This window comes from Amphibalanus amphitrite, unplaced genomic scaffold (assembly GCF_019059575.1).
Source record: "Amphibalanus amphitrite isolate SeventyFive unplaced genomic scaffold, NRLGWU_Aamphi_draft 000039F_arrow, whole genome shotgun sequence".
NCBI lineage: Eukaryota > Metazoa > Arthropoda > Thecostraca > Balanomorpha > Balanidae > Amphibalanus > Amphibalanus amphitrite.
Window position 1 is genome coordinate 1235883 of NW_024881535.1, and position 25930 is coordinate 1261812.

Below are 25930 nucleotides of genomic sequence, written 5' to 3' on the forward strand. Positions count from 1 at the left end.
TCAAGTTGTACTGATCTCAGGCAGCTTTTGCCAAATTTGCTACTGCTACTTTGCTATTTTGCTATTTTGCTTATTTGCTATTTTGCTACTTCAGCTCCGTGTGAGTGATGAAGCAGCGATGAGATGACCCACCTCACCCCCTCTCTCACCTGTGTGTGAGAGTGATGTAGCAGCGGTCGGTGAGCGGCGTCTAACCTCCTGCGGTGAGCGGCGTCTCACCCCTCTCACCTGTGTGAGAGTGATGTAGCAGCGGTCGGTGAGCGGCGTCTCACCTCCTGCGGTGAGCGGCGTCTCACCCCTCTCACCTGTGTGAGAGTGATGTAGCAGCGGTCGGTGAGCGGCGTCTTACCTCCTACGGTGAGCGGCGTCTCACCCCTCTCACCTGTGTGAGAGTGATGTAGCAGCGGTCCGTGAGCGGCGTGATGACCAGTCGCGGCGTGTTGCCCAGATACTCGTGGCTGTAGCGCAGCTGGGCGTCGCATATGTTGGCGTAACAGTCCTTCATCTCCTCGTCCCACCTGGAGAGAGGAGACAGGGGAGAGAGAGGGGGAGGGGGGGGGCAAAATAAGTTACCGTGTCAATTTATCATTAAGAAGTGCAATTTATGCACCGTGATACCTTTCGTCTGTCCCTCCAACCATCAAAGTAATCCTTAATTCCTTTCGTCATCTATTTGGCGACGACAAATATGGATAAAAACGTCGAATTAGCTCTTCCATTACTAATTTCTGCATTTATCGGCTCCATACTTAGGCCTAGTGAGTGACTGCCGCACTCTCCGACGGCTTTCCCAGGCGTGGAACAGGCACCGCAGTGCGAACTCAGCGTGATGATTGACAATCTTAGGTCGGTTTGCGGAACCGGCAGTCTCTACATCTGACACACAATGACGGCCATATAATATTGAAAAACACCTCTTGAAACGTAAATAATGTATTCACAGAACCGGAAACAGCAGTCAGAAACTTTCCCAGGATTGCATATATCTACAACAGATTCAACAAAATCTTACCAGCAATGTTGTACTAACTTTCTGACAATTATCACAGGTTCATTATCAAAACAAGACAGTAACAATGAATCTTCATGCAACAGATACAGCCAAAGTATCTGAACTTAAAATATGTAGCTTTCTTTTCCTTTAAACCTTTAAAACGTTGCACCTTCAAAGCCGTATTTAAGCAATTTTAAACGTTACCGTTTTAATTGAAAGAAACTCAACAAACGCAAAATACACCGGACTAACGGAGCGGCGCGAATTGTTTTGTTTTTGTTTTGTTGGGTTAGGCCCTTTCGGTCCAATGAGACCATTTCAGAGCCGGGAGGATGATAGGATATAGGGGGAGACATTGGTCTGGGCAGGCACCCTAGTGAGTCGCCGGGGCTGAGCCCGTCCAGAGGACAGGCCACCCAGCCCCAAGGCACTCACTGCACCCGGCTACGGGGTGCGCTCCCTCGGGAGCAGCGGTGCCGCTCCAAGGGAGCAGCCCGCATGAGATAAAGTTGCCTGTCCAGCCCGGAGGGGGGTTGCGGCGTGGAGGAGAAGGATTTCAGCATCCTGAGGATGGAAACACGGAACGGTGTAGAGCGGCGCGAAGCATAACACTCAAAATTCAGAAGGAGGAGGTTGGTGTGTATTTCCCCAAACGTTTCGAAACTCCTCAGCGGTGAAGAGTCCGGCGCCGGCGGTGAAGCCGTGCTCGAAGCCCCACTGCTGGTCGTGCTCGTACACCCAGAAGGTGGCCGACGTGACGTCACTGCCCAGACCCACGTACTGCACCGAGGTCGGCACACGGCTGAACCAATGGTGAGTCGTCAGGGGCCACTGAGTGTGGGACGCTCCGTTGTCGGTGGGGTTTTCAGCGAGGACGGTCACCCAGCCGCTGGTGAACTCGACTCTGAAGCGGTGCGGCTCGGAGCCGTTGGACCAGCCGGCGTCCCAGGGCTCCTGCCACGCGGCGTGGGTCTCATTCGCCAGGCCGGCCTTCGAGTTCCTGCCGGGAGCCAGCCTTACGACGGCCTGGAATGCATTATCAAAGCTCTCGCGGAAGAAGACTCGACACGCGGTGTCACTGGAGCAGCGGAACAGGACGCTGGCGCCGGTCGACTCGGGGAATCTCCTCCAAATGGCGCTGACCGGGGCCAGCGTGTAGCCGCGCTGCTGGGACCAGCCGTCCGGCTGGACCAGCCACGGATCAGTGAGCTCGGGCCCCAGCCGCCACAGAGCCGGGCCGATGGATTGCAGCAGCACATACGGCATGTTCGGTGGTATCGGATGCGTGTGGGCCAGAGCCAGGGAGCCTGCCGAGTACAGTCGCAGCTCTCCGGTACACCAGGAAATCTCCAGCGGAGTCATCTGACGACCATTATCCAGGCCAGCAGCGCCTGACACGATGCTGTTTTCTCCGGGGACTGACAGATAAGTCTCCTGATAGCCGATGACGAATGTTGCCAAAAAGGAGCTGGTACCGTTGGCTGCGCTGGCCAGAACGATCGACAAAAAGCCCGGCGATGGTACGGCCACAGCCGCGAGCTTGATGCGACACTGTCCGTCAGCGAGCCGTTTCCAGACTTGCGTCCAGATGTCTCCGCCCGTCCACACGTCGGTAAATTCCGGTATCGGGTGTCCGTTCAGGATTCGCCCGGTGGGAGGACAGAGCGGGGAGCAGAGGTCGTCCGTGGGACAGAGTGGAGAGAGCAGCTGGGGCTCCACGTAGTGGCCCGACGCGGGACTCATCTGCAGGCCCCCACCTCCGGCCTGGCAGGCGGGGTAGCGGTACAGACGACACCGTCCGCCGTGCTGGTAGGCCGCCCCGCAGGCCGGCGTCGTGCCGCGCCGAGCCACGCAGGCGTGCAGGCAGGCCACCAGACTGGGCGAGGCCAGGTCAGAGACGGGCGGGTCGGCCGGCTGCACGCCACTCAGCACACGCCGGCCGGCCGTGGAGTGGATGTCTGAATTGACCACGGACCGTGACCAGGTGACCATCAGCAGTAGAATCAGGCAGAGCGGCGGACCGCGGCGGGGGCCGCCACGGCACACAGACATGCCGCGATGGCCGAGGCGACCGCGGAGCATCGTGGGGTTGATGAGACAGAGGACAGAGGGAGGCTAGATAGAGAGCAGCAGCGGTGACTCGTGCGCGCCCGTGACTCGTTGGATATTCGGTAAGGGATTCAGCGCAGGCAGCCAACTGTCAGGGCCAGGGTGGTGACTCCTGAGCGCTTGCCAGCTCTGTCGGACGACAGGTCCAGGTCCTTCCCAAATTCACCAAAAGTCCTCCGACCGGCCAGTACGCGTTCTATGCAGATCTCAGGCAAACAGAGGCCGCGATCATCTGTCAAGAACGATCTACCCTGGACAGGGTCTACGTTAGCTCTGGCCTGCACCGATCGAGCACCATCCATGCCATTCTGGAAGGCGCTATGCAGCCCAAAGACCCTCTCTAAGCCGGTCGTTAACATGTTCAGCCGTGTTAATTTCGCGTTTGCTCTATGATGAGGTTTCGGCTGAATCCGCATGCTGAAAAGTGATGATAAGGTATTCATAATTGGTTGTGCTGGCTATTCACAGTAGCAACTATTACTTTGTCACGCCGTAAGTACATGAGAGTAGGTGTTATAGGCTCACCGCTACGGCTGAGATTACATATGTTAGTCCGAGCAGACTACCCCACGCTAATTCAGTACCCAAAGGAACCGTAGCAGGCCATCTTCTTATATGTATAGAGCCGCCAACTCTGTGGCTTATTCGCTATCATCAAAAACACATTAGCCATCTTAAATGCAATCTTTGTGGAACACGACAGCGCAACTTCGAATGAAGGTCCAGTGTCCGCCGTTTGGTACACGGTATCATTTTACTCATGCTGTATGTAAATAACCGACCGTTAAGTGTGTCACGGTGTGGATTACGCACGCAGAGGCAGACCCTCCGTCACCGTTTGCACACCCACTACGCTGCTACCGTGACAAGCTTGATGGTATTAGGTCGTTCAATAGGCAACGAACAATCCGTCATAACTTCTTTATTTCTTTATTTAACACTTTCAAACTTTCACAGATTATAGATCAAATGTTTCTTAATGTAGCCTTTGCCTCAAACCAGTCGCCGCCCGCCTGCACACACTTCTCCCAGCGTTCCGGCCAACGCCGGAATTCCGCCCGGAAAAACGCGTTTTCCGTCTTTTTCACCCAGTTCTTGACAGCCCACCTGACTTTAGCGTCGGTCTCGAAGTGTTCACCACGGAGGCCATCCTTCAGGGGACCAAAGAGGTGAAAATCTGAAGGAGCCAGGTTCGGACTGTAGGGCGGCTGGGGCATGATATTCAGCCCTGTCTCGCGATCTCCTCGCGTGTGGCGTGAGACATGTGCGGACGAGCGTTGTCATGGTGTCATCCTGGTGGGCTTTCTTGAACCTGGGCGGACTATGGACAGCGGGCCGCTACATCACAGTCCTGCAGGAGACTGAGAAAAGCAATCCTGAAGAAGAGGCGCGGCTCGGATGTCAACAACATCACCATACACCATGACAACGCCCGACGACCAAATATCCTGACGTCATTTGTGGCCAACTTATCATAGCCTCTGGGAAAATTTTTGGTCACAATGTGTAAAATTGATGCCCGGAGGGGTCCTGAAAGTTTGGTGGCGATATCTCCAGCCGTTTAGGAGATATCGATCGAAAAGGACAGGGGGGCGTTTCGCCCCCCCCCCCTACGGGGCGCGGGTTAACCCTCGCCCCGTTGGGGGGGCCATTTTGCCCCCCCCCCCTGTGGTTTTTCCTGAAAAGCAAGAAAACGGCGGCGCGCAGCGCCGCCAAATTTTCAGTACCTTCCCAGTTCCCGGGCATCAATTTGACACCTTCACACCAAATTTCAAGTCTGAGGTCACCTTAGGTCAGGAGTTATTGAGGTCAAACTGAGGTCATGTTCGAGCAAAAATGAGCAAAAAACATGCAATCTTGAAACGCTCACCAAATCTACAGTTATCAAGCAGTTTCAAAGTTCTTTGGGTCTAGTAGACAAAAAGCGGCGCTACAAAACTGCAATCTCGGATTTTCAAAATTTTGGGTTTTTGACCCCAAAAAAAAATTCGAAAAATTGATTTTTTTTGAAAAACTAAAAAAAAATCCAAAATTTTTCTGAATTTCGAAAAAACGGAATATATGTGATAGTCCCTGCGCTCTTCTATATACATACCAAATTTCAGATCGATATCTCGTTTTTTGGCCAAGTTATAGCGAAAAACTATTCAAAAATGATGACGTCAAATTTTTGAACTCAATTTTTAGCGATTCTAGACCACGTACGGCAAAACAAAGACCACCATTGAACTCCCCGTGACGAGCTGCATCGATTCGATACCCATTTTATGCAAAAATATTAACTTTGAAATTTGACCTAATTTGACCTGACCTTGACCTGACCTTGACCAAAACGTGACCTAAGCTGGCCCCAAAGGCTGCCTGACCCACATAATCGCATTTGTCATGTAAAATGGACCATAAAACATGTATCACACGACACTTTCATATTGTGACCCCCCAGTGACCTGACCTCTGTGACCTGACCTGGTATCAGTGACCTCAAATAGCAAAATATGTGTTTGAAGAACATTTCCCCATCGATGATTTTCAATGAAATGCATTTTACTCGATTTAACAACGCACTTCTTGAAATGCCTGTAAACGGTGAAAATTGGACCTTTGACCTGACCTGTGACGTCATCGGTTTGACCTAGGTCAATAAAATTGGGTCACAAGGTAGTTCCCTGATAGGGCTATCCAACACCATTTGCGGCTTGTCGCTAGGTTGCGTGGTTCTCGAGATCTTAGGGGGGGGGCCAAAATGCCCCCCCCCCAACGGGGCGCGTTGCTCGGCAGAGCCCAACGGGGCGCGGGTTAAAACATAGGTAAAAGTCAGAAAATGCAACTGATACCAAGGCTCTGAAGAGGTCAGCCAACAGATGCCACTCGGCGTCTCACGTCTTGGGTAACAATAAAGCTATAACAAGTCAAATGATACACATTTATTTGTTTGTATGTCTGTCTGCCGAAGACATCATCGTTTGCGTAGTGTAGTGGTTATCACGTCCGCTTCACACGCGGAAGGTCCCCGGTTCGATCCCGGGCGGGAACACTCTTTTGCTCTGGGTCAACATGTTACTCGCTTGTATGTATACCATCTGTATACTCATGAATCAATTCAGAGGGTGGTTGTGGCTTCCGGATCATTGCACCAGTGTTTTGTTTCCATTCCTGTAACATCCACATTGATAAGTACACTGTTGAACCACCGGACGACTTACTAAACTGAATGTGTACAGTTTTGCGCCACACCCATGATCCACCGTCGACGCTTGGACAAACTCGATTCGAGCTACCGCATTCCCTCTGAGGCTACAGTCACGACTCTGGGCGCTTCACACCTGGAAGCTATACTGCGCCGCAGGGCACGGCTTGTTTACGATTCCACCGGTAGATGGCACCAGTAGTGAGCGCCTGAAATCATGCTGTGCCGCCGTACACGACAAAGCGCTATTCAACTAAAACGTAGTTCACAATTGCCCGTAAGGTCTGCCGGTGACGGGCCCGACACCGTCAAAACGGCCGAATCTGACGGAGCGACGGCCGTCAGGTCGACGGGCATGTGTGAGCCGGCAGCGTTTGACGGCCGGCAACAGCTGACTGCGCCGGCGCCGGACCTGACGGCCGTCGCTTTGGAAAGTTCAGCAATGTTCAACTTTTGACGGTGACGGGCCCGTCGGTTTGAATGTCTGCGTGTTGGAGGAAGAGGAAAAGGAACCTTCTCATGCAGCATGAAGCTTAAATGCATTTTCAAGAGCATTTATACCATTTTTTATCCATTTGTTGAGATGAAAGTGTTTATTACGGCACGATATCTTGAGATTCGATCCCTGATTTAAGTCAGCGAACCGCTGCGTCTTTCATTAAAATAAAACTGCAGCATTATTTGACATAAAAATGTAAATGCGTGGTATTTAATTTCTGTAATTCAAAGAATATATTTAACTTCTCGGGTATTATTGTCACAAACATAACAATTCTCTTTACCTAAACCAGTGTTGATGTTTACATATGTGTGCCGCTCTCCGCTTTCCCCTGAGTCGTTGGCGGACCCGAACCCGCCATCCAGCCCCCCCCCCACTTCCCCTCCATTCCTGACCACTCCTCTGCCGCCTGCCCATCCTGTCCCACCCCGTTCTCCGTCCGTTCATCCGCAAATCCCATACCCCACTCGCCGGCCTGAGCTGTGTCCCGCTAACTGATCTGTGTCGGAGCTGGGCCTGACAACTGAATGCGCCCTGATTCCCTCTCCCCTTCATCGTTCTCACGGACTGCTCCCTTCCCACCCCGCCAGACACAGCCATTTCCCTGCCGCCCGCCCCACAGCAGTGCCGCTCTCGACTGACCTATGTATGTCGGAGCTGGGCCTGCCAGCTGAACGCCTGGCTGCTCTCCACTTCATCACACCTCGCAGACCGCTCCCTCTCCACCCCGCCAGCCATAACCAGTTCCCTGGCGACCCGCCCACCCCACCAGCAGCTGAGCTGCCGAGCTGTGCCCCGCTCTCCAGACTGACCTGTGCCGGAGCTGGGCCTGCCAGCTGAACGCCTGGCTGCTCTCCACCTTGGCAGCGATCAGTTTGCCAACCACGTCACTGCCGGAGGGAACACACAGTCGTCAGACGTATGTCAAGGTAATTACACAGATTACAGAGAGCTTGTGATGTGTATGATAAAAAACCGGCTCCAAGACACAAGATTGACTGAAGGCGTGAGGAAAGAGAAAACGCATGTTCCCGCCCGGGATCGAACCGGGGACCTTCCGCGTGTGAAGCGGACGTGATAACCACTACACTACGGAAACAGCTGGAAGATATGGAAACGTACATGCAGACAGACATACAAACAATGACTATAACCCCGCCGCTGACAGACGTTTTCCAAGCGCCTTCCAGTCTGGACGAGTTCTCTTACCGGGAGTGGACGTCGATGGTGCAGATGGTGGTGACCTTCTGACGCTCCTGTTTGGTCAGGTCTCCGACCAGCAGCGTGATCAGAGAGTTCAGCTGGTTTATCTGAAACACAGCCGGTTGGAATGTATGTCGAACGTGTACGTCTACTGATTCCGCGCAAGAAATTCTCACTGATCCCGTGTGCTAATCAAAGAGAAATGTTTTTTCTTCTGTTAAACGTGCTTGCCACTGCCAAAGCAGCATTGCAAATATCTTAGTTGTTTTTTTTTTCGAGGTGACGTCGATTCGTGGGGCAATTGCCTTATTTCACTGCCAATCAAACACGTTAGGCAATGACATTGAATTCCCACTGGGCCGCCCCACCTGTTTCTTGTTATAGTCCTTGAGGGCGTTCTCGTATCCCTCCTCGAGCCGGCCGAAGCTGATGTTGACCTCGGTGGTCCACCAGATCTGAGTACCGGCCAGTGACACCTGCGAAGCGTGTAACGAGGGTAACACCGGGGTTACACTCGAGGAGGGGTGAGAAGAGGGATTAAGACACCCGAAATGGGCGAACATGCATCCAAGGCTGTAGGCAATAAAAAGGACGGTGATACTATACCTTCAAAAGAGGTTATGCCTAACAAATTATTGCACAAGGAGAGCAAAGGAAACGGACATTTACTGAGCCTTTACCGAAGAAATTGTGGACACAGTAACTTCTATCGCAGTTTATCCTTATGATTGCGAAAAAAAATCATACACGAGCATCGATCGCCGCTTAGTCTCACACCCATCCAGCTCCCCTGGTCCTCCTCTTACCCACCTGCGCCGGATAGTCGAACAGCCACTGCTCCCTGGGTTTGTCTTTATACCTCCCCTACCCACCTGAGCCGGATAGTCGAAGAGCCACTGCTCCCTGGGTTTGTCCTCGTATGTGACCACCGCCTCTGTCATGTAGTAGCGCACCGTGCACCGCATCCGGTCCAACAGCTTGTTGAGCCACTGCTCCACCTAAGACGTCAACGGGAGGGGTCAAGGTCAAGCCAGTTCATTGAGGCATGGTAGGACCTCGTGAGGTATGTTCGGTAGGGCAGCTGTTGAGCCACTGGTCTACCAGCTGAGAGGTCGACTAGGCGTCAGTGGGGTCAGTTACAAGGGAAGGATAGCGAAGTGGTGTCACCGGTAAAAGTGCGTAGGCATTTATTTTAACTAATTCATAATTATTGAAGCTGGATGTGACGTAGTTGCAGGCATGCTAGTGAAATGAGCTGGAATAAAACTCGCGCAAGCTGTTTCACAATTCCATCGATGAAAACAAAGGACGAGGAAAAATGGATAGCTATTCTGACGAAAAAAGCATGCTGAATATGAAGGCGCGCCATGTGACATCACATGCCTCATAACCACGCCCCATGACGTCACCAACAACCATCCCATGACGTCACCGCTATGACGTCATCGCTATGACGTCCCCCGCGGGTCACTGACCGGTCCGACGCAGTCGATGGCCTGGTCGAACTCGACGTACTCTCCGTCCTTGGCCCACATCCCCATCGCAACAGTGCTGCCGCTCTCCTTGAACTTCAGCTTGGCCATCGAGTCAAACAGCTTGGTCAGGTGCCTGAAGGAGGCGGGCGGGAGGTTATGTTAGGTCAAGGGATATATAGGGCCCCAGCCATTCGAACAGCTTGGTCACGTGCCTACGGGAGGATGGGGCGCCTCCAGCGCATCCAACCTCCTTCACCCAGCCTCATTGATTAAATTCGGCGGTGAGTCACTATGCCGACTTACTTGGCGACCAGCTCCGGCTGGTTTCCGTTGCTCAGAATGTCCAGCAGATCAGCCGACGAGACGAAATAGAACCTGGCGAAAGACAGCATTGATCAGCAGCTGAACGCTTTAGTCACATTCATAAAAACTGCGGATATCAGTAGGTACACACACCCACGAGAAAAAAGCAGCCCAAAAAGCAAGAACAAAGCAGCAGCTTCTCCCAAAAACCGGGTCGAGTAAGCGTGAGAGACGTATCTTCCTTCCAGCAGCCACCAAATCAAAACACAGCCACATCAATTATCCATCCCATCCTCGCAATGCTCCAGCCACCGCTCCCACCGACCTGGGGAAGGCGAGCCGCTTGGTCTCTAGGTACTCTGCCAGCGCCTTCTCGCAGAGAGTCAGCTGTCCCTGGAGCGCCTCCAGCCGCTCGTACAGACCCTCCTGGTTGGTGGCGCCCACCACGTTCGACGTCACGTTGATGTCCTTCACCAGAACCTCACCGAGGAAAGGGGCAGAAATTACTCAGGTGGGATGTGACGCTTTGTGTTTGTCTTCATTGCGGAGACCTCCAAATTGAGATATTTAATATCCAGCTTAACCCTCGCCCATGTAGGGGGGGGGTTGGTGCAACCCCCCCCCCCCTGAGGTTTTTCGGAAATAGTGCAAAAACGGCGGCGCACAGCGCCGCCAAATTTTGGGTACCTTATGGGGCAAACCTTGCGCATCTTTTGATAAAAAAATTTGACCGGGTCATGTCAGGTCACGGAGTTATGACGTCACAAAGGGAACAGCCTCCGGCCGGATTTTCACAAACTGAGTGCCAACGCCCGAGGTTTCCTGCCGGTGGTACGGACATCGGTTGATGGATCGTGATGAAACTTCCCATGCATGTTGGGGCAAGTATTGGCTATCATATGGTATAAGAAACTTGACCGGGTCAGGTCAGGTCACGGAGCTATGACGTCACAAGAGGAACAGCGTCCGGTACTATTTTTGAAAAGCGCCCGAACCACTATTTTGCTAATTCTTGTCACCTCAATGGGAATATGCAGCAATATTAGCTTCTATAGGGAGCAAATGGACCTCCCAAATCCAAAAATACAATCAGATTTCAAAAATTTAAATTTTGATTTTTCGAATTTCTGCCGCCGACTGTGACCTTGCCGACTTCCGGCGCTCCCAACGCGCCATTTTTAAAGCTAGGGAAACGAAATACATACCAAACGATAGAGAATTGATCAAGGAACACGATAGTGAAGGTTTCAAGTCGATATCTCCCACCATTTTGCCGCAATCGCCGCGGAAAATTTGAAAAAGTCTATTTTTCCGAAAATTTGACCTTTGACCGGTCAAAAGTAGGTCAAATGTTGACCTAGGACCAAAAAATATACCACCAATCGCGAGATCTCGGCGAGAGCAATCCGTTGGTCTTTTCCGCTAAGCTCTACGACGCTCCGTTTTCAAACGCCAAGGGGGGGGGTCGCACCAACCCCCCCCCCCTGCATGGGCGAAGGTGGCAGATCGCCGTTTACGGGCGAGGGTTAAAATAAAAAATATAACTAAATATAATCACTAAATCACTACCACCATATGGCGCTTACAAACACTCCTCCTTCCCTCGACTTCGTATCCCATCCACGACTCACCTTGAACTTGGTGTCGATCTCGTCGAAGCGTTTCGAGTCCTCGGGCAGCTGCTGCCTGATGTCCTCTGAGCCGATAAAGATGCTCTCCAGGTGACTCCAGGTACGCTGCACTTCGAACCAGATCGAGATCACCTGCCCAGCGAGGCGAGCGGGAGGATATATTCAAAGGACATCGGCATGGAAATATCGCTGGAAAAAAAATCGACTCAGACGTATCACAGGTAGACCTCGGCCGTGATGTTTTGGCACATTCCGACGAACAATGGAAGCGGGAGATACTATATTTCAGCATTCAGACAGCGATGACGGTACCTGATCGGCCATGCTCAGTTTCTTCTGCCACGTGGATACTTCCTCCAGGAAGAAGCTGATGTATTTAGATGTCATCAGATTCTGCAGTTGGACCTGTAGACACACCACAAAATAACACATCAGCATAAACAGAGCGGTTTATTTCACAAACGATCAGATGACGTCAGCCAGTGGTCTTCTAAAACGTCCCGTCCTCACCAGCTAGTTGTCCTCATATGCCTTCACCTCCCTCACTATCCCTATATAGCATTGCAAACCTCACCTGGTTATCCTCGAGCGTCTCGATGAGCTCCTCGGAGGCCCTGAGCAGCATCAGCCCCGTCCGGTCGTGTTTGTCGTGTTCAAACTCCATGATCGTCCAGGTGGCATCCAGCTCCTACACGTGGCCGGCGGGTGGGAGAGACGGACACGGAGACGAGTGGTGAGAATATAAAGTATTGTACAGTGTGTTCCGAATAAAGTCTAGAAGAAATTAATAAAAGAAAGTTCAAGAAATACATTCAAGCTTTCAGCAAATTTCTATCAAAATAAAAGAAAAACATCGTAAATGGTTAATCATTTTGGTTCCGAATAAGTAATAAGTCAAATAAACAGTCAGGGCGACTGTCGAATTTTTTATGCAATCACAATGCCAGGCTACGACAAATGCTCCGACACGACCCTAATCCACTCACTGAGGCTCGCCCCACTTCTCCACATCCACCCAGCTGTCACCTACCTTGAGAACCTTCTCCATGGACATTTCTTTGACGGCCTTGTCGACGATGTTCTTCACCTCGTCCTCGAACTCGTGCAGGTTGAGGGCCAGCAGGTCGGCCAGCGTGGTGTTCTCGTCCATCACAAACTTCACCTGAGAGAGTCACACATCGAGGCGGACCGGACGGCGAGGGAGGGGAAGAGTGGTTAAAGAAGGTGATGGGGAGGGGTTGGTGCGCCAGCAGGTCGGCCAGCGTAGTGTTCTCGTCCATCACAAACTTCACCTGAGAGAGTCACACATCGAGGCGGACGCCGAGGGAGGGGAAGAGTGGTTAGAGAAGGTGATGGGGAGGGGTTGGTGCGCCAGCAGGTCGGCCAGCGTAGTGTTCTCGTCCATCACAAACTTCACCTGAGAGAGTCACACATCGAGGCGGACGCCGAGGGAGGGGAAGAGTGGTTAGAGAAGGTGATGGGGGGGGGGGGGGTGCGCCAGCAGGTCGGCCAGCGTGGTGTTCATTACAAACTTCACCTGTGTGGGGGGTCACTAGACGGAGGAGGAGGGGGAGTTGTTAGAGGGGGTGGGGGGTGGTAAGGGGAGGTGGGAAGGGGTTAGAAAGGGGCGGAGCCTCCGCCCTTTTCTCCACCGCAGAGGTATGGCATTTTCATGGAGTTGCGGGGTGTCGTCACTGTTTTGGAATTAGAAGGGGTACGAATACGGTGGGGATGGGGTAGCTAGCGGGCTGGCAAGTAATGTTCGTCCAAAGTTTTCTTGAATCACGAAGATCCAGAGGTTACAGGTTTCCGTGAAAAAAATATTCAGCACATGTTAACGTTTCCTGAGTTCCAGCCGGTTACACTCATCGGGCATACATGAACGGCTAACAGATTTATTACAAAATATTTCCGAAATACTCTTCACCATCAAATGCGCGCACAAGTTGTGTATGGCCAACTTTTATGTCTAAATACATAAATACGTATATCGCTTCGCATATGCAGACCTCCAAACTGACGCACTTCAGTCGACATTGACAAAACACATAAGGCACCAATAAAATAGGCACATAAAGAACGAAGACAAGTCTATAAAAACAGGCAACCGATAACAGACATGCTTTTGCTAATTTACGCACATGCCTATAGGACAATCAACCACATTCACGTGCGGAGAACATTCATACGAACATGCTGCTATGATGGAGCCAACAAGCGCGGCGGGTAAACCAATCGCATTTGAGTATGTGCCTGTAAAACGTCAGATGAAAACTCCCAATAGCTAGATCGTACTACAGGATTCAATCTTGCAAGATAAGGCGAAACCATGCGAATGACTCGTTTGTTGCAGAGAAGGTAGCTACGTCGATGACAGACAAGTTGGTAGGTGCTGGAACCGGTTCACTGCTCGATCAATGGCTATGCCATGACTGATGACGATAATCATTTGTAAATTATGGTACAGTTGTACATCTCTTCACCTGGCAGGATCATCGGCGTAATAAATATATTCATAAACACGTCGGGTGTCCTGGATCCGGTGTGGAAGCACATAAGAGTATTGGACACTTCCAGCGGCCTACTGAAGGGCCACCGAAGAGGGAAATATCCCGGAGATCGAACTGAAAAATGTCGACGGAATCCCAGACAAATTGCCTGGTAGCTGTAGCAGGACTTAAAAAAAGACGGATCGGCAGATTGAACAAAGAACCAGCAGCCAGAACTGATGAGTCACGATGGACAGTCTGGAATGGGATACTCCAAATGACCTCAATGCTTGAACTCCAAATGACATCAATGACACGGTGCTTTAAAGCTCAGACTGACGACTCACAGACTACCTGTGACGGCTCTGTGAGTCGTCAGCCCATGTTGGGGGCTCAAGTTTCCATCGTTCAGTCCCAGACGGAGACAGTCCATCTAACCCAGACTGTCCACCAGTCAGTCTCAGACTGTCCATCTGTCCGCTCAGTCCACCCCCTCTGACCGCCAGGACCCGTCACCTGCGACCCGGTAGGCCAGTCACGAGGAGGCGGTCTCCGGTGCTGCGGCACCAGCCAGCGGGACCGACCGCGCAACAGCCGACTGCGGGCCGCCCAGCGGGCCAGTCGGCGGGCCCTCCCCGCCGGCCCGGTCACCTGTCACGGCGGGAACCGGCCTTTACTTACTACAGGGTGGGGTTAGTGGGAATAAGCCTTTATTGCGGGGTAGGGGCAAAGGGAATCAGTCTTTACTGCACGGTAAAGGGTAGGCGGGAAACGGCTTTAGATACATTGGTTTAGGACAGTCGGAGAAAGCCTTTGCGGGGTGTAGGGAGGTAGACACGAGACTAGTGTATAGGGTAAGTCAGCAGAGGGAACCAGCCTTTACTACACGGGTAGAGGGTCACGGAGACGAAGCATTTACCGCAGGGTGTAAAGCCCGGGCTTCACTACAGGTTCCAGAGCTGCGTGACCCGGCCTTCGCTGCAGGTATCGGACCACGGAAACCAAACTATGGACAGCGGGGTTTACCGAGGCTGCGTGGCTGTGGAGGGTGTGGAAAGGTCCAGGGCGGTGAGGCTGTCGATGTGAGGCCAGCTGGTTACAAAGTCAGCGGTGATTTTGCCAGTTCGGTTGCCGCTGGGTTTGCTGTGTAGGTTAGTCGTGCAGGAACGCAGCGGCCGTGGCGATCTCTCGGGCTCTCGGGCTCAGTCGAAGCATCGATTAGTTGAGCCTCAGACCAGCTGTGCTAAGGGTAGGTAGGTCGGCCATTCCGTGGCTGTGTCTTCATCAGCGGTCACCGCCGGGTCTGCCGGTTCCTTCCACCCTCCATCCGTCTGTCCGTCACTCCGTCCTGAGACCGGAGCGTCTTTACAGCCCGGACCGACCATACAGCCGTCACACGGCCATCCTGTCCACCCCGGCCTCAGAACGGGGCGGGGACAGAACAGGACGGGGTGGGGAGGGTCTCTCCAACTTACATCATCCCCGCCCTCAGCCAGTCGACTCAGCGCGGCCGCCACGCCCGACACGCTGGCCCCGCCCACCGGACCGCCCACCGCCGAAGCTCCGCCCCTCTCCTCCTCCGCCGGGGCCGGGGCCGGGGCGGGGGCGGGGGCGGGGGCGGGGGCGGGCTTTCGGCCGCGGCGGGCTCTGGCGCCCATTCTTCTGGCGGCGAGTCGGGCCGCCCCGGAACCGCCGCCGACGCCGGACGGCTGGTCGGGCGGTTGCTGCGGAGATAATGTGCTGAACGCTGGCTCAGGAGTATAGCTTGGAGTTGGAGCTGGATGAGGTTGAGCGAGGAGTCTGGAAGTTCTCATTAGCATACGCGGAAGCCTTGTCAAAAGTTCCAGCATCTTACGTTCGGTCTAACGGCTGTAGGTTTCGTATCACAAAGACACAGGATCATCGGAAGTTCAGGGGGCTTAGGATCAATCTGTCAAACAATCAACACCAATCTAGCCACAAATGAGCAACAGGTCAGCCAACAGACACACAAACACAGACACATAAATCGACACATATCACAGTCAGCGCATGCACTAGGCGACACTCCCACAAAGCAGTTGCCAGAGAGCCACACATATTTTATCCTACGGCCAGTCAGCTGTTAATCTAAACACCCGACTGCAACAATCAGCAGCAACAACCGGAGTGGAAACCCTCAAGCCAAATGTTAGTCACCACACGTGAGACATACTCCTTACCAGGAACATGCGACGCATGAACGTTTGTCTCTGTGACGACGAACGAAAAGCGCCAACAGTGCCGGACGGTTAGGACAGAACACACACGGAGACGGCGAACACGGTCACCAACCAATCAGCACGCGTTTATGGCCGGACGGTTCACAGTTTAGAACACGGAACACTGAGCGGCGCGCTATCGTACAGATATGCATGCTCGCCTAATGATTAGTGACTTTGCCCGCCGGTGGACAGTTGACACGCTCTAGGTTCCGCTTCCAGCAAATTAGCATATTTTACGGATCAAATAAACCGAGTCAGACCATCTGAATATTATGTTTGGTAATGCTGACCTTTTGTTCTTCACTTTCGTGGATTTTTTTAGATCTCTATGCCATCACCACCCAGATCCACCCTGCCGCTCCAATTAACCGGGATGGAAACCTCCTAACCCACACCAGTATCATACTACCCAGTCTCACCACCCCTGTCAGCTCACACCTCCCACCCGTTGCCCTACCTTAGTGGCGACCATCAGTTGCTTCCAGTGCCGGGTGCGGATGGCCGGGTTCTGCAGCTCGGAGACGGCCTTTAGCGAGGTCAGCATGTTCTTCACGGTGGCCTCCAGCTCCAGGTAGGTGTCCCAGGCGCGTACCTCCTTGTCCATGCCTTGTGTCCGGTCACACGGGGTCAGCGCAGGGGATGGGGTAGAAGGAGACAGGGGCGCAGACCCAGCACAGCAGCCTACCTAGGGTGGGTTCAGTACATATAGGCCGGTGGGCTATGTAACGACAGCATGGCTTCAAATCATAGCCAAGTAAACAGAGTATTTACGATGCAATCAGAGGAAACAGACTTATATACCATCACATGTAGCGAAAAGTAAATATCGACCGTCATAGTAAGTGCGTATACCTAGTACCTACACGATCCAATCTTATGAAACATGTGCCAATGCACATAATCAATGGACTAATCATTCAGATTATTAGTCGATCTACTTTCAACAGCTGCAACGTTAGACTGTTGTAATTATAAGTGCGCTATAGCCCGTCGAGGGGGCCTTGGTCGACGTTATACTCCAAACTGGTCAGCAGTTATGGAACTCAGCACATACCTACATATCGAACTGTTCTTGTGGAGTATCTAAGTCTATTATAATCACTAATCAGCAACCATCTCCCGCGAATGTAGGAGGTGAAAAAGATGCCAGGTGAGCTTGCAGGCTATCTAAATACGGGGTGATCGCATGGAGGTTGTTGAAATCCTTACCAGGGAATTCCGAATCATCAACCATACAATCCGCAAAGACTGCAAAACGTCATACATTATGGTACAGATCGTCTTGCGATCAGAAGTACATTTACTAACTACACAAAAGCAGATTGAGAGTAAAAAAACGCTGTTCGCTTTAAGAACAGTTCTAGACCAAAAGTTGCAGAATAAATAACGTAAAACTTTAAACATAAGCAAGGTGACGATACAATTTGTACAGAAAATCCGAGCGTAGGATCACAAACCGTAAAAAAACTTCTAAAACTAAGCAAAAAAGACGATTATGTTAAAAATGTTCCTCGAGTATTATACAAAGAGCACGAACAGCAGCAGGTCGCCCTATTCATGGTGCACACGTCTTACACTAAATCATCAAGTAAATATAAATGCCCACACCTTAGAATAAGCAGATATAATGTTTATGTACAAAGGAACGCACATATAATTCTTATGTACAAAGGACACAAGGATGTTGCATTGGCAGATACTTTGCCCACACAAGTGTAGGTTGGTGTGCGCTTTCTGTGTAGCATGTAACACACACCCTAAAAGCGTGCTGAAATATAGCTGATTTGACCGTGGATTTAGTCGTTTCCACTATCTACAATTCGCAAATGTAGCGACACGACTTGTAGCGAAGCTTCTAAGACACTGCTGAGCAAATGACCAAATGTTATTTGCCAAATATACAATGAAGTTGTGTTGAATGAAAGTTTTGGCCGATTTTTGCGTCCAATATATACAAAATAAGATAATATATGCGGCGGCGTGAATTTTCTACATAATGGCCATGACCGAGCCCGATTAGCTACCGACTGAAAGTAGAGCTAAATTCCTACTGCACTAGAAAATATACAAATACTACCTACGTACCCATTTCTGGAAAAGGAAAACGAGCACAAAATGTTCATGGCGTTGCACGGTGTGAGAAGATCTGTCGACGTCACAAAAAATACTTTGGGAGCATTATCGTTCGGGTACCGAAGTTAAGGGTATTTATAATTAGTATACACATAAGTATGCTTTTAGGCACGTCAATTTAGCTAGCATTAAAAACTATAAAAAAACTTATAACACCTGCATAACAAAACTTGTGCGGTGACCTTTAGGTACATAAAACACCACAGGCACACCTTGTCCTCATCTCGAAATTAAACAGGCCAGCATCAGACTAAAACGTTTAAGCAGACAAATGACAATTGCATCGTTTAAATTTCGAACATGGACACAATTAATGAATACAAAGAACACGTCATATTCACTTCTCAATAACTTTACGAAGATATTTTGTGTTACAAGAAAGATTGACATGCAAATGAGAAAAACGATTCGTCAAATTATCGCAAAACGGAAGACAGATGACCATTTGATACGACGCTGACCGATTTTATTTCGAGACGAGATCAGGTGCACGTAGCAAAAATAGGTTAGTCGCACGGCGCGGTGCTCCAAATCCAAAACAGCAAACAACACTGGGATAGCCCAACGACAAAACACCAACCCCGCGACTGAGTCCACAGGGGACCTACCTCGAATGTCCTTGGAGAACTTTTTGCACTCGATGTCCATGTTTTCGACGTTGATTTCCTTCCACGGGGTGCCCTTCCAGTCCTCGATGCTGTCCCGCACGATAAACACCTGATCCCAGAGGTGCTGCGGACACAAACACGGGGCCGAGCATGATTCGGTATTGACTGTACAAAGCGACTTGCACTCTGCTATCAGGAAAGCGGTAATAATGCAGGAATTGGTACAGTGCGAGGGATTAATTTGTTTAGGAGACGATTATTTACACTAATATAAGTTTTTATTTTGACCTCGTAACAATATTCTAAAACAGCTTATAAGACATACAACCCCGCACCGGTCGCCTACCTTGGCGAGTCGGACTTCTTTCCTGCACATTTTCAGCTGTTTGAAGTCGGGAATCTGGACCTCGAACAGGGCGGCCGAGGCCGAGATCTTAGCCAGCTCCGTCTCCATGGCGTGAATGGCCAGGTGGGTGCTGTCCAGGATCTCGTACGGCGTCGAACAGTCGTACCTGGCGAGGCAGGGGGGAAGGGAGTGGGTGAGGAAGCTGGTCCTCTGAAATTTTATTTGCATTTTGGTGTTATACGATAGGCAAAATATTAGTGGCCGTTAAGAAAGATGATGTTGGGTATTTGGGACAAAATGTTTGATTGTCGGCTCCTTTGGCGTGGCATTGCTTGGTTCTTGGCATGGGCTACTTACCACAGAAAAACAAGTAACTGGCAAGAAGCTTTTATAGAAGTACTGCATTATTCTGCTATGATGTGCTCCCATATTTTGACTATCTGGAGTTCATACCTACTCTAAAACCTATAGATTGGCAGACAGGAGTGCCAAGGGCTTTTATGGCACCTATTCACATTTACTATTCATTTTTTACTATCTGCCCTTCAACCTTCACGGGCCCTGAGCCAGCGGCACTGCAACCAGCCACGGAGCAGTTCATGGCTGCAACTGGCATCGAGACTGTTCCAGAACGCCCGGCGGCCAGCCTCCAAAAGACCTGGGACGACATCGCGTCAACTGTCATCGCTAACCGCCTGATCGCCGGAGCCAATCAGATACATCGCGCTCGTCTCGGTGCTGCTTGTATGCCGCATACTGCAGCCTGGCTGCAAGCACCTCCAATCCCCAGCCTGGGACTGTACATTGATGATGAGACCATTCGTATAGCGGTAGCCCTCCGACTAGGCCTGCCCATCTGTGAGCCCCACCAATGCAAGCTATGTGGATGCCCTGTGGACAGGCTGGGACACCACGGCCTATCATGCAAGAAGAGCGCCGGTCGCTTCCCACGGCACGCAGCCCTAAATGACGTCATTAAACGAGCACTGGCAAGCGCTGGCGTACCATCGGTCTTAGAACCTGTGGGGCTAGACAGAGGAGATGGAAGGCGCCCCGACGGACTGACAACGTTCCCCTTCAGTGCCGGTCGAAGCCTCACATGGGACGCCACATGCGTTGACACGTTTGCTGAGTCACACGTGGTGAAGTCTGCAGTGGATCCCGGCGCAGCTGCAGCCGCCGCCGAGAACCTGAAGCGCATGCGCTACGCCAGTCTTGCAGACCGCTACATCTTCACTCCAGTAGCAGTGGAGACTACCGGCGTAGTCGGAGAAGCAGGGTCAAAGCTGCTCCGGGATATCGGCGGTCGGATTTCTGCGGCGACTAAGGACCCCAGAGAAGTGTCCTGGCTTCTACAAAGAGTCTCGATAGCAATCATCCGGGGAAACTCCGCCGCCATCCTCGCCACAGCCCCTCCTGAAGCTGGTCCCCATCACGTTGGGTGTGTCGCAGGACGCGCGTCTGGCCCGGCAGAAGAGTCGGACTCAGCCGTAGACGCAGAAGTAGCTCCACCAGCTTCTTCATCAAAATCCAGCGTATTTGGCCAGCTCATCGAGAATGGGAGAAAGCTAGCCCCAAGCGACTTCGAGGTTCCATGGGGCGAAATATTTGGTGCAAAACCAAAGCACTAACGGCATATGAGTGGTAGTGTCTAGTGTGTCATCAAACGTACAAGGAACTGTAATAACTATGGAACCATGAAATGATCAATAATCATACACTAAAGAGCTTTTACAAGTAACTCAAAAAATGGCGTTGGTATTATGCAACTATTTTCAAACTACTTTAAAATCATTTGCTTATGGCACAAGTCTAAAAAAAAAATACATGTCAACGCACAGGACTGGAAGAAGCTTTTTGTTTTGTTTTCATAGATCGTTTATCCACAATGCCTCAAGCAGATATTTTTACATCATTAAATACAGCAGCTATGTTGCAGTATGTCCAGATCTGATAAGCACGTCACTACAACTATTGCCGTAGAAACAAAGCGTTACGAACAGAAACCCACAAACACATACAAACACATACTGGTGAGAGACGAGACACGGTGTTCGCTGGTGGAGTAGAAGCATGTGTTTACAATAAGTGTAGATAGACACGGACAGACACTCAATGCACAGACAGAAACACACAGACGGATACAGACAGACAGACAGACATACAGACGGGCACAACAGATGGACATACAGACAGACACACAGACGGTCACACACAGACGCAGATTTCCACAAAGCGGCCAGTACTAATTACGGTACCGTGTGGCCGCCTTTCCCGACTTTGTGAACTGCAGCGGACGCGTGTCACTGAAATGCCCACAGCAGTCAGCAGAGGGTGAACTTCACCGCCGTCATTACACTCGTAGCTAAATGGACCAGAGATTTTCAGCCATTTTCTGTTATCAAGAGCGAGTGCGGTAAAATGCCACGGACGAAAGCGGAAAATTATCCTGTCGTTCCGGTCAACTTTATCAAATATGTCGCGATTCATGCCTTAAAGGTGAGCAAACTATCCCTTTTGAACTTAAGTTCAGTTAAAAGTTCGTAAAAATCAGGCAGCTTCGTCACGGGTCCCGCTCAAATATTGGTCTGTCAATTGTAATTCCCAGGCACCTCCATCGTTCCTTTCCAAGAAAGACCCCCTCCCCGTCCCCACCGGTCTGGCCGACACCCACCTGAAGACGAGCAGCTTCCTGAAGGCCTCCCTGTACTCGTGCTGTCGCAGCTCGAAGCTGGCGATGCTGCGCCTCACGTTGGCCACTTCATTGGCCTGCAGCGGCGCCACCTGCTGCTTGGCCTGTATGCCGAGCTTCACTGTGTTCCGCCACTTCTCCGGTAACTCCTGGTGGTGGGAGGGAGGGGGAGGGGAGGGTCAGATCAGATGACTCGAGGCGGGACGAGGGAGGGCAAGGGGCGGGGCTCAGACGCCAGGGCAGGAGGGAGTGGAGATCGAATGACACGACCGAGACAGGACAGAGTGGAAAGAGGGGCGGGGAAAGGAGAGTGACGCCGTTCGGTGACAGGAGCGGGGTCGTGTGGCCGGGACGGAGGTAGGGGCGGGGCGAGGTGAAGGGTGAGGAGTGCGGATCCAGAAGTGGTGCCGAGCGAAGATAAACGCGGCTGTTGGTCACTTGGTTCGTCAGTGAGTAGTGAGAACCGGCAAAGAAGAAGCGCAGACCATACGGAGAGACGGTTCGCGGAGAAAACATTCGCGTGGTATAGCGCAACAGCGGAACGGTAAGTAATCACGCTTCGAAAGTGTTAAGAAAAATGAACATGAGACAGTCTAACTGCCCGACTGACGAGACGTCATCAAATGTGACACAACCTGGAACGACCGCCCCCCCCCCCCCACACACACACACACTTATGCTCATCTCCCTTCCCTCCGACACCAGCCGTATTTTTCCGTCCCCACCGACCTGCAGCTGGAGGTGAATCTCCTCGGCCATCTCGACATCATACGTCTTGAGCAGCTCGATGGTCTGTTTGAGCGGCTCGAACATGGTGTTGGTGGCCTCTGTGCGCTCCTTGACGGCCATCAGGTGGGCCATCATGGTGACCAGGCCCTGGTAGTCGCCCTCCTGCACCTGGTTCAGCAGGCCCGCGTCCGTCACCGTGATAAAGTCCGCCAGACCCTGCAGGCTGTGGAAGGGGGACGGGGAAAGGCAGGAGGTTAGAGTGACCAAAGACTTGTATTCAAACGAGTATATCGCGGGTATAACATTCGCTCGGAGTCTTCAACGGTCTTCAGAGTCTTTCACGCATGCTTCATCCAATGCTAAGTGATAGTAGAGTGTTATACGTGTACGGGGTGAAAATAATTCGAGCCGGCAAGATCTTAGTGCCGTTATAAGACAGCCTGTGATACTGGAGGTGTCGTTTCGAACAAGCAAAAATTATGTCAGTCGTCTTCACATTTTCAACTGCAACCACACAGTACCCTGCCCTCTCCTTACTCACCTATTCGTCACATGGTCGATGAGATACTGTTTGAACAGCAGGCTCCATCGTTTTATCGTGTTGAGAAGGGCCGCCTTGAACGGCTTACAGTCGAGTCTGAACCAGGTATCGAAGGTAACCACTGGCTCGACTTGTTCCATCTCCAGATAGAGCTTCTCGTAGCTGTCGATCTGTTCTTTGAACTGGTCCAGGGTGGGCGCGGCCTCGGGAATACCGTCCTCACCGAACTGTTCGATCTCGTCCGGCGTGATCTGGTGGCCGTACCTGAAGGACGCAGAATACAGTGGTAGAAAAGAGCGTGAGAGGAATAATTTAGGGTGGGTAGGAAGAACGTGGTAGATTGGAGTGTATTACAGGGAGCGCAGTGGACAAAAGGTGGGTAAGTGGGTGTGGTGGATGGGGCTGATGGTGAAAAGCGGAACAGCGTCGGGCGGTCGGAGCCAGTACGGATATAGACTTACGATTTCCAGAGAATCCATGCATATTCCACAAGTTACAAACGAGGCACAGCAGCTCACATCATCGACTCAACAACAACTCAGACTCCCAAAGGCCTTAACACTAGGTTCCCATTTGCAGTTGTCTCGGTCGCTGAGCAGGGACTCACTTGAGGAACTGTTCCATAAACTCAGCCCGGTCGTCGGTCCACAGGTAGCTGTGCTGGTCCAAAGAGTTGCGGTAGTTCTTGGCCTGAGCAGACACACGGAACGATGGGTTAGGCGGGCGCACCGCAAATAAAATGAAAAACACTTAACACACTCATACTTTTAAGCAGCTGGTAATTGTGACCGTGCCAATTTATATGTAGTTCAGCAGCTTTGGCCAATGGCAACTTCAGTTGACAAACCCAAATTGTCATGGCCCTTCCCTCACCTCATTCGGCTGATTGACGATTTTCATTTCACTTCCGTAGCTTACTTCTATCTTTCCCTTTGGCAAACTCCAAACACTGGAATCCCCTCGCTCCTGACATACCTGGCTGATGACGCTGTGAATGTTATTCATCAGCAGGTTGCGCATCTCTCGCAGCCGCTCGTTCTCCTCCAGCTCCTCCAGGTAGGACTTTTGGTGCACCTTGCGCGACAGCTTCTTCATCAGCGTGGACATGTTGAAGATGTCGGACACGATGCCCTCGGTGATGTCCAGGAAGCCGTTCTCGTCCTGCAGAGACCGGAGAGACTTAAGAGCATGGACAGTGGACACGCTGGTAGTTTGCTAAAAACGTCGGACGTCGGACGGAGGACAAAATATCTCCGCTGTCCCTGAGCTCGTTGGCGTGACATACGCTAATTTCTATACAATAACCGTTATTTCAACATCAATGTAAACAGGATGGCAGCAGCAGGTCGACAGCTCCGTCTTCAAATCCGGCTGAGTGGACTGTCATTAGTAGGTTGAGCAGAAGATCTTTATCCGATTATACTCAATGGATTTTATTGTGGAATGAGTCGGAGCTGACCTGATAGTCGAGTGACGGTTTGAAGAGGACGTTGGGCTCGATGAGCTCGAGTCGCGCCTCCATCAGTGGCTGGGTGTTGATCTTGGGGTCGGTGTTGTCCAGTAGGTAGCCCATGCTGCACTGCACCACCTTGGCAAACTCGTCCACCACAATACCTGACGCACGGTGGAGGGATGTAGCTCAGATTACGCTAAAAAAGCACGGCTGACAATATAGCATCAAGTAGAGGATCGTATCGGTTAATGTGCTTTGAAGGCAAGTGAAGATGCTTGCGCTATAATTCATGAACATCGCCCAAAGTCTTTTACGATATATAATAAGCGATCTTACTTTATTCTCGTAATCACTAGCCAGCCGGTCGCCACCGCCTTACCGTCGACATAGTGTACGTAGTGCCTCCAGGCGCGCGACTTTCCGTCGGCCTTCAGGTAAATCTTGTTCTCCCGCACCAGTCGGTGGATCTTCTCACCAGCCTTGGTGATGGCAGCGTACCTGTAGCGAGTGACGGTCGGTGGGTGTGATAGATAAATACGAGAGAAGGGTTGGTGAATAAGGGAGAATCTCAGTGAAAAGCAGTGATGTCGAACTTTATTTACCGGTGACCTGCAAGGGTAGTGAAAGAAGCTCCTAAGAAAAAAGGATTTTCATTACACTTGGCCAAAATTAAAGCAAGAAAGACGAACTCGAACATAGTCTCGGCCTTCATTCATCATAACTTGTGATCGACCCTATAATTAGCTCGATATTGATTAAATCTCACGTTTTCTTGAGTCTCTCCTCCTTCTCCTCGAGGTTGAGCAGTGTGTTCTGTCGATCCTCCTTCCGCTCAAACAGAGGCTTCGAGGCGAAACCGAGCAGCATCTCTGAAAACCAACGGACAGATGTAAATCTAAATACCGCCAGCACATGCTGTTATATTTACAAACGAGGCATTTCATGCTTTTTAATGTATCATTGTATTCTGTACTGTCAACCCAGCTGCATCTGGTATGTACCATGGGTTAACCTTGGCAAGAGTCGGTACGACTTTAGCTGCACTGGTCACTGTTTTCTCTCGCTGCGCTATACAACGCGTTTCCAGCCACGTTCATGGTAAGAGAAAAGCCATAAAATGCGACATACCTCGTATGACCTCCAGGTTTCTCTGCGACTTGGATACCCGGTTGGACAGGTCCATCACGAGGTCTCGTGTCTCCTGAATGTAATCCCAGGCGTCTGGAGCACATGAGAACACATTAGACTGAGTCTGTCTGCAATGAATAATTAGTCGGGTTATCACAGACCAAAGT

At 51.3% G+C, this 25930-nt stretch overlaps 1 protein-coding gene and 2 non-coding genes across 3 annotated transcripts in view; 1 reads left to right on the forward strand and 2 right to left on the reverse strand.

The window, feature by feature from the left end:
- The window catches only part of LOC122374406 (dynein beta chain, ciliary-like), an 80702-nt gene that overhangs the window by 39378 nt on the left and 15394 nt on the right, over positions 1–25930 (reverse strand). Inside the window, exons 18-41 of the mRNA XM_043353139.1 lie at positions 25764–25856; positions 25402–25504; positions 25015–25133; positions 24642–24796; positions 24158–24343; positions 23790–23872; positions 23183–23446; positions 22642–22864; positions 21895–22061; positions 19221–19386; positions 18875–18998; positions 16591–16739; positions 12432–12563; positions 11976–12089; positions 11714–11806; positions 11402–11533; positions 10096–10250; positions 9771–9842; positions 9468–9600; positions 8865–8990; positions 8361–8468; positions 7999–8099; positions 7602–7679; positions 383–518 (exon numbers count right to left, since the gene is read on the reverse strand). Of these exons, the coding sequence (XP_043209074.1) occupies positions 383–518; positions 7602–7679; positions 7999–8099; positions 8361–8468; positions 8865–8990; positions 9468–9600; positions 9771–9842; positions 10096–10250; positions 11402–11533; positions 11714–11806; positions 11976–12089; positions 12432–12563; positions 16591–16739; positions 18875–18998; positions 19221–19386; positions 21895–22061; positions 22642–22864; positions 23183–23446; positions 23790–23872; positions 24158–24343; positions 24642–24796; positions 25015–25133; positions 25402–25504; positions 25764–25856 (3212 nt within the window). The remainder of the gene's footprint in view (positions 1–382; positions 519–7601; positions 7680–7998; positions 8100–8360; positions 8469–8864; positions 8991–9467; positions 9601–9770; positions 9843–10095; positions 10251–11401; positions 11534–11713; positions 11807–11975; positions 12090–12431; positions 12564–16590; positions 16740–18874; positions 18999–19220; positions 19387–21894; positions 22062–22641; positions 22865–23182; positions 23447–23789; positions 23873–24157; positions 24344–24641; positions 24797–25014; positions 25134–25401; positions 25505–25763; positions 25857–25930) is intronic.
- Trnav-cac lies at positions 6065–6137 on the forward strand. Its single transcript has one exon. It is a non-coding gene; the product is annotated as a tRNA-Val (tRNA).
- Positions 7816–7888, reverse strand: Trnav-cac. Its single transcript has one exon. It is a non-coding gene; the product is annotated as a tRNA-Val (tRNA).